An 8,283-nucleotide genomic window follows, 5' to 3' on the forward strand; every position below is an offset into this window, starting at 1 on the left:
TGACGACAGACATGTGAAACACGATGAGACCTGGTCGGTCGGTGATGCGCATGTTGTCTTGATGAGGTCGGACGGACATATTGGCCTCTTTCAGGTGCATGCTGGGATGCACCCTAAGGGAATACTCTGAGTAAGACGGCGGAGTCACCACATGTACAAGTCGTTATATCTGTAGGAAAGAAGACAAGCAGATGAAACTGCTGGTGTGGTCACATGATTTCTTGGAGGAAGGGGGGTTCCTACCTTGACCTCTGATCTCTGTTGTTCTCGCCACCAAACAGCAGCTCTGCAATCGCGTCCTCCTGAGCTGAACGCTTTCCGTACCTGGAAAGCACAAAAAACACAAAACAGGGATGAGTCAGGGTTAGAAAGGCCATTTTTATCCACTCGGGTACATTTTTGGTGAGTATTATTAGTTGTTACCTCATGGAAGATCATTTTTAATTCGAATGTATGTCTTCTGAAGAACTTTGAAAGTTCAGTTCAACTTTTTTTTTAATTGTACAACCCTTTTGGTCACAGGAAAAGTCCACTCAAAAACTGCTATAAATCATAGATTCATTGTTTTGTTCCACTTTTTCACTCATATCTTTTAGGCAACTTCAGTTCTACACAAAACTAACAAATGTGTAATTACTTCAGTAACTTTAACCGTTTATATCCAATCCAATCCAATCCAATCCAGTTTATTTATAAAGCACCGTTAAAAACAACAAAGTTGACCAAAGTGCTGTACAGAAGAAACAATAAAACATACATATTTACATCATAATTGGGGCATCAGCACATTGTTAATAGTAAAACAACCCTTTAAATTAGTAAAACGCCAAAGAGAAAAAATGAGTCTTCAGACAAGACTTAAAAACAAGAAGCGATTCAGCCTGTCTAATGTACAGGGGCAGCTTATTCCACAACTTGGGACCAATAACAGAAAAAGCTCGGTCACCTCTCAGTTTACGCTTCGTCTTAGGAACCACAAGCAGAAGTTGATCTGTGGACCTCAGAGAGCGTGTAGGGGAATACCTCACCAGCAGGTCTGACAGGTAGCGAGGGGCCAGACCGTTCAGGCATTTAAAAACAAATAAAAGAATTTTAAAATCAATTCTGTAACGGACAGGGAGCCAGTGAAGGGAAGACAAGATTGGTAAAACATGGTCAGACTTTCGAGATCCAGTTAAAAGACGCGCTGCAGCGTTCTGCACCAGCTGCAGCCGTGCGAGAGAGGACTGACTGATCCCACAGTACAGGGCGTTACAATAGTCAAGCCGTGTGGTTACAAAAGCATGGATCAAAATTTCAAAATCATGTCGTGAGAGTGAGGACCTTATTTTTGCAAGCTGTCTCAGGTGGAAAAAACTTGCTTTCACCACAGCACTAATTTGTTTGTCCAATTTAAGTTCCTGATCCATTTTCACACCAAGATTGCAGACAGTAGGCTTAACAAACTGTGAAAAGGATCCAAGGTTAACTGAGACAGCATCACCAACACTGCTAGGTCCAAGAAGAAGAACCTCTGTTTTTTTATCATTAAAATGCAAAAAATTTGTTGACATCCAAATTTTAATTTCATCAGTGCACTTTAAGAGTTCAGTGGCACTGAAGCTTTCTTGACGTTTGAGGGGAATGTAAATTTGGCTATCATCAGCATAAAGATGAAAAGACACACCAAGCCTTCGGAGAATAGACCCCAGCGGCAACAGATACAATGAAAAAAGGAGCGGACCAAGGATTGATCCTTGTGGCACGCCACAATTCAAGGGGGCCGAGGTTGAAGCAAAGTCACCCAATCTCACACAAAAACTCGTATCTGCTAAGTAGGAACGGAACCACTCCAAGGCAGCCCCGTGAATGCCCACTGTGTTCTCGAGTCGGCACAGTAGGATTTCATGATCCACTGTGTCGAACGCAGCGGTCAGATCTAACAAAACCAGTGCAACAGTATGACCAGAGTCAGTATACATCAAAATGTCATTAAAGACTTTAAGTAGAGCAGACTCTGTGCTGTGCAAATTTTTAAAACCAGACTGAAAAACTTCAGGGATCTCATGTGCATCCAGAAATGCCTTCAATTGACAAAATACAATTTTCTCTAGTATTTTGGACAGGAATGGAAGCTTAGAAATTGGACGAAAGTTTGAAGGATCATTGTTATCAAGGCCAGACTTTTTTATTAATGGCTGAACAACAGCGTGCTTAAAGCATTTTGGCACCACTCCTTTTACCAAGCTTCCATTCACAAGATGTACAACAAAGGGTGCTATGGTTGGAAACACCTCTTTAAAGAGGCGCGGAGGAATGGAATCATCAGGTGAGCCCGCAGGCTTCATTCCACTAACAACCTTCTCCAAAATAGAGAGAGTCACAGGCTCCAACTGAGAGAATAAGGCAGTGCATGTGACAGAGTCAGACAGACAGACAGATTGAGGGGAAATAAGAGCCCCTGTGGTTACAACCTTATTCACAAAAAAGTTCAAAAAGTTCTCACACACTTTATGTGAGGCTTCAAGGCTGTCAGATTGGGGGACATTAAGAGAAGCATTCACCAAATTAAAGAGAGCACGTGGGTTGTGCCTGTTAGCAGTAACCATATCAGAAAAATATTTTGACTTGGCTGATTTTACACATTTCTGATATCTGTGCAGACTGGCCTTTAACATTTGAAAAGAAATTTGCAACTTATCCTTTTTCCACCTGCGCTCAGCCCTCCTACACTCACGTCTCGCAGCGCGAGTGGACTCATTTAACCAAGGCTCAGATTTAGGCTTTGCCCGCCTAGCTTTTAGCGGAGCCACACTGTCCAAAATAGACACACAGAGCGAATCAAGACGAATTGCGAACTCATCAACGTCACAATCAGGGCTCAAAAAATCACTAGATAAAATGGACTGGTTAAAAGCAGCGGAGAACTGAGCCGCAGTGGACGAGTTAACGACACGACAGAGGCGCGCAGGAGCGCACGGTTTATCTGCGTTGCACAGGAAAGGCACATTAAATAAAATCGGCATATGATCTGAAAACACAGCATCACAAACTTCCAGGTCACATATTGAAAGGCCGTTTATATGCTGACCTGATCATTTAAAACAGATAAATTACTGTTGGAGTGCAGGGACACCCCCAGTGTTTGTAACGCTTTAACCAGCCATTTTTACAGATAAAACCTAAAAGGTGTGAAATTTAAAAGTTAGTGCTGCCATAAACACTAAATGTACATGAAAATCAATGCTGCAAGTGTTTTTTATACTTTATTCTTTTATATGTTCATTTGAAAAACAGACAGCTGATGTATTTTAACTCTGGATGAAGTTATTCACATCACTAGTGTGTCTGTCCAGTATCTCTGATGGGAACCACGGATAGTTTCATTGAAATTTGCCGTTTTTCAGACACAATGTTGTGATTTCCACGTCTGGATGAGTCTGGACACCAAAGAGACATGCAACTGTAAAATCACTGCCGTTAAGTGAAGATGAGGAGTTCCTCTTCACCTTATGAAACCAATCTTATGCTTCAGCGCTCCCCCTGTGTGTGTGTGCGCGCGCGCGTGTGTGCGTGTGTGTGTGTGTGTTGTCATGTTAAACGGTCACAGCTTACGTTTCCTCTCTAACAGCATCTTATCTTCTTTCATTCTGCGTTTCTTGACTGTCTGCATAGCTGCGTGTCTTCCTCTTCTTTTCATCCATATGTTTCTATTCTTTACCTTCTTTTTGCCCCTTTTCTTCTCCAGTAGTCTTATTTTATTCTGCTTTTACAAAGAAAGTCTGAGACTGACAAAGAAAACAGAAGTAAACAGAAGTACCATCATACTGACTGGACGTGCCATCCAGGAGCTCCAGCTTCTGCTTCAGGTTGAGCACAACAGAAGCTTGATGTCTGAAGCAGATGAAAATATTTTACCTTTCTGATATGAAGGGAAATGAATAATAAAACCAGTTTCCTGACATAAAACCTGACATCCATTGCCCTGACTTTCACATCTCGCCTGCAGTAAACTGCTTTATGTAGCTGTGTCATCAGGCTTAGACCATCTGAGATCTGATCTATTCATGGTACCTGGAAGTCTCCAGCCAGAAAGGAAACCGTTATCAGTGTGTGATGTTGCTCCGTTAGCAAATTGACTTCTGATGACATTCCTTCTGCCACACCGTTCAAATATCAATGAGCTATTTGACTTTCATGAAGAAAAGATGGCTCATGAGCCAGACGGCTTCAAATAAAAAGACTCCTTATATTCCACTCCCACACCTGGAGGCAGCAGACGTCCACTCAGCCACTAACTGGATTTGGGATTTTTCTGGGTTCATCGTCGCTGCTGTTATTGTTTTGAAGGCCTGGAGGTTTAGCAGAGAGGATGGTAATGTAATGAGTGTGTGAGGGCTTCAGTGACCTTCTGACACAGCTGTGGGCTTCGGAGTAATTCTGCTCTCTATAATGACTAATAAGAGGGAGTAAAATCTGGACTGAAAGGAAAAATAAAAGTTTGTGGCTTTTTAATTTCTAGAGGGACCCTTTTAAGATCCACTTATGGAACCACTGAAGGGTTATGCAAAACTTCAATCCTTAAGAACTTAAAATTATCAGGATGAAGCAGGAGAGATTATTTCTTCCTGTCTGTCCGAAACAAACCAACGCGCCTGGAGTCCCAGTTTACCTCTGCCTGGTGATCAGGTTGATGTAGTGTCTCAGAGCCGTGTAGTACTTGGCCAGCTCTTCGGGTGGTGCGTCCTCACCGGGGTTTTCTGGTTTTGGAGGGTAAGCATCTGCCAGTGCTCCCAGACACACCAACACACACAGGCCGATGGCCAGCAGGATTGTCCACGGCTTCAGAATTGTCACCATCTGCAGCAGGACAAATATTTACAATGTAAAAATCTCTTGTTTTGAGGTCTTTTTTGTTTTTCCGAATGGCAGGTATAACTGCTCAGAAATGTCTGGCTTTGGACAGATTTGGCAGACAGCCTTAGTTTTCTGTTTCTAAAGACAAACATGGTGGCACACGTCTCCTGAGGCTGTCTGCTCGCTGCAGGTTGCCTCACAGCACATAGAAGTCAATATATATGATGGAAATATGACAAATGGCTTCAGGCTAACTTTTCATCAGACTGCTGTTCTGACCTGTGGGAATTCAGCACCAACACGTCTTCAGAGGACACATGAGAGGAGACAGGAACCATTTAGAATCTGTGATGTGTTGCATTGTTAAAACATCTTTGCCCACAAAGGACATAGTTGCTTCCAGTCCTACTGTGAGTCAAAAGAAAACAGTGTGGACATAAATGTACCCCCTCCCTGAGCCAGAAATGACACAAACATGAAGTTCTCTCATGCTTTCCATCACTTTTCCACTGTGGACCTTCTTCTGGGTGTCAAGTTTTTATTTTTACACCATAAAAGCCTTTGTATTTTATTTTCCCCTCCAGGCATATTCTAGTTGTCGTCTCCTAATGCTTCGATGAATGAACCGTTGCAGGCTTTAGAGGACAGAAAAACTGCTGTTCAACGACTGCAGATCAAAATTCTGTTTTTTCCCTCGCAGATCTATTTTTTTTAAAACTTCATTACTCACCAAAACGACCAAATATGAAATTATTCAAGTTGTTTTTTTAATCAGTCTTAAACTAAAATGAGTAAAAGTATTCATTTTAAATATTAAATAAATTAAATGCCATCCCGTTACATCCTTCATGGAAAACAACAAATGTATTTTTCCATAGAAATACTGACATCACGTTGCCTAATGCTTTGAATGTCATATTTTCAGAGATCACCTTTTTAAATGAAAGTGGAGCAAATTTGTCTTTTTGATCTTAAAGAATCAATTAAATCCACACAATTCTTTAAGATAAACAGTTACAAACATTCAGAGCTTGTTGGCTTGTGGTGGAGCACAACCTGAAACATGCTTTCTGACCTGCAGCTGCTCTACATGAACGTCTCCAGATAGAGAAATGTCTCCCAAAGTGGCCGAAAGTAAAATATGAATCACACATTTCAGCTTTAACTCATTGGCTCAGTTGGTTTCAAGTTTTAATGAAGCAGGCTTTGCGTATTTTGGACACATGTCACAGCCAAATGAGCATAATTTAGAAAAAATATCCATTTACCAAAGAAAATTAGTCTGGCATAGAAAATGATACAGCAAATGTTCAGTTATGACATTCTAATACCAGACAAGACTCAAAAAGGTTTATTAATTACAAACTGACTAGTCATCTAAATAATGCCTGTTTTAAAGGAGCAGACCGTTTCTGAGTGATGATTCCTGGGTGATCTGACCACAAATGTTCAGAAATGTTCACCTTTTTGTCCTCAAACTTCATCTTACTGACTTATTTCCCTCTGGCCTCATTTATTTACTTACTGCTTCTTAGCTTTACTGGACTGAAGTCGGCAACTTCTCTGCACTGCTGTCTGCGTTGGAAAATACTTCTTTAATAGAAAAACAGCTGGAATTACAACTGTCAGATGCAGTACATAAACAACAAACTGAACAACAATAAAATAAGAGCAGTCTGCCATGTTGCTAATTTAACATGTTTAACATTTGCGAGAAATTTCAGTCAGCATGTGGAAGTTAAAGAACAATCCAAACAACATTTGAAGATTATATTTTCCCAGTAAACTATTCAGAAAATAAACTGGGAAAAATAGTCTTCTTTTAAAATAAACTACTGGGACCTACTTTTCGAAGGATTGGAGTTCTATGAAGAAGTTGGAGCCACAGGTGGGGTCTTACAGCAGCTGTCTTTTCTCTCCTCCTCGATCCTCTTTTCCTCTGCAGGTCGCAGCACCTCACTTCAAACCCATGAACAGCTGGTCTATATAGTTTATAGACAGCAGAGAGGGAGGGGTCACACAGTGTTGACAAAGGAAAGGAAAGCATGGAGGGGGAGGAATGCGTCAGATGCTGGTGATGGAGACGTAATGAGTCGGTCACACACTGTGTTTTTCTGATCGACTCAATAGATGACATTTCAGGCCACAACTCAGAAAACTGCATCAGGATAAAAATTGACTATTTGAAATGTCATCTAGAAAATATCCACGTAGTCCCAAGTGGGTCATCAGGCCATCATCAAGACTTCAATTGTCTATGAAACAAGATAAACACATAAGCATTGGGATCTACAGGCTATCTTAAGGTAAAATGAGACAAATCCTCATGGGGGGGCCAGTCAGATACCAGATCTTGTCCTGTCACTGATCATGTTGAAATCACTTCCAGAGAGCTGCATGTAGACTAATCATGCATTAACTGCAAGCCTTAATGAGATGGAGACATGGTCAGCCATCAATTCTTATTTAACACCTTTTTATGTCAACTTCTTGATTGGGCTGATCTTATTTGACATGATTCTACTAAAGTTTCCTGCCTGGAAGAAGTGAGACAAATGAACAGACAGTAGAGGATAACCCTGAAGATGTGGAAAATCCGCATCACAAAGTAAACATTTCACCAGAAAAGGTTTTATTGAAAGCTGGAGGTTGTAATTGAGAGCTTGGAGCCGTCTGGTGGGGCAGAAATGCAGTACAAGACTATGTTTCGCTGGAATCTGAAAATTCCAATAAGCAAGCCCAAGTCCAACATCAGATTATGTAGTCAATGAAACAGGCAATAGTCATACAGAGAGAGGAAGAGCTCAAACTATTTAACCGAGAGCGGCGGACCAGCATCCATGTTCATTCAGAGCAGAGGTCGCTCTCCAGGTAAACACAGGGCGAGAAGGATCCGACATGGGTAAGACAAGGCAGGGATAATCCAGGGATGAGACTTGATCAATGACAAGAGATCAGTAACCTAGAAAAGATGCTGGATATCAATAAAACAGGAGCTGTTGACCATCTGGCAGGATAACAGGGACTGGAGAGGGTTTAAGTAGTGCAAGACTCAGGTGAAGAGAGGGAGCGATCAGGGAAGTTTGGGTGGAACAAGTTAGTTTATTTAAGACAGCATGACAGCATGAATCATGACAGTACCCCACCCTCAACAGACTGCATCAGACACTCAATCAGGCATAGCTGGAAGCTGGAGGGAATCCCAGAATGCAACACACAGTGTGGACCAGACCACCATCAACAAACCGGGGGGGAAGAGGGGGCCTGGAAGCGGAAGCAAGGCGAGATGTAGTCACAGGCTTGATCTGGGAGACATGAAAGGTGGGAAGAACCCTCAGAGTCTGTGGCAAACCCAGGTGAACAGACTCTGGATTAACTACTTGGCAATGGGGAAGGTGCCGATAAAATGAAGAGCCAATCTGCAGTTCTCTACACAAAGGGTAAGGT

The 8,283-nt window shown here is 41.9% G+C and overlaps 1 protein-coding gene across 1 annotated transcript; it reads right to left on the reverse strand.

Moving 5' to 3' along the window:
- Nucleotides 1–239: 239 nt before the first annotated feature.
- On the reverse strand, nt 240–6,766 carry pyya (peptide YYa; the record flags this gene model as incomplete). The annotated part of the gene is made up of 3 exons (XM_079253330.1): nt 6,683–6,766; nt 4,652–4,839; nt 240–324 (listed from the first exon to the last, which is right to left on the reverse strand). The coding sequence occupies exons 2-3, from the start codon at nt 4,837–4,839 to the stop codon at nt 240–242; spliced, it is 273 nt and encodes a 90-aa protein (XP_079109456.1). The 5' UTR covers nt 6,683–6,766.
- Nucleotides 6,767–8,283: the final 1,517 nt, after the last annotated feature.

The sequence above is a fragment of the Telmatherina bonti genome, assembly GCF_933228915.1.
Source record: "Telmatherina bonti genome assembly, chromosome: 14".
NCBI classification, from domain to species: domain Eukaryota; kingdom Metazoa; phylum Chordata; class Actinopteri; order Atheriniformes; family Telmatherinidae; genus Telmatherina; species Telmatherina bonti.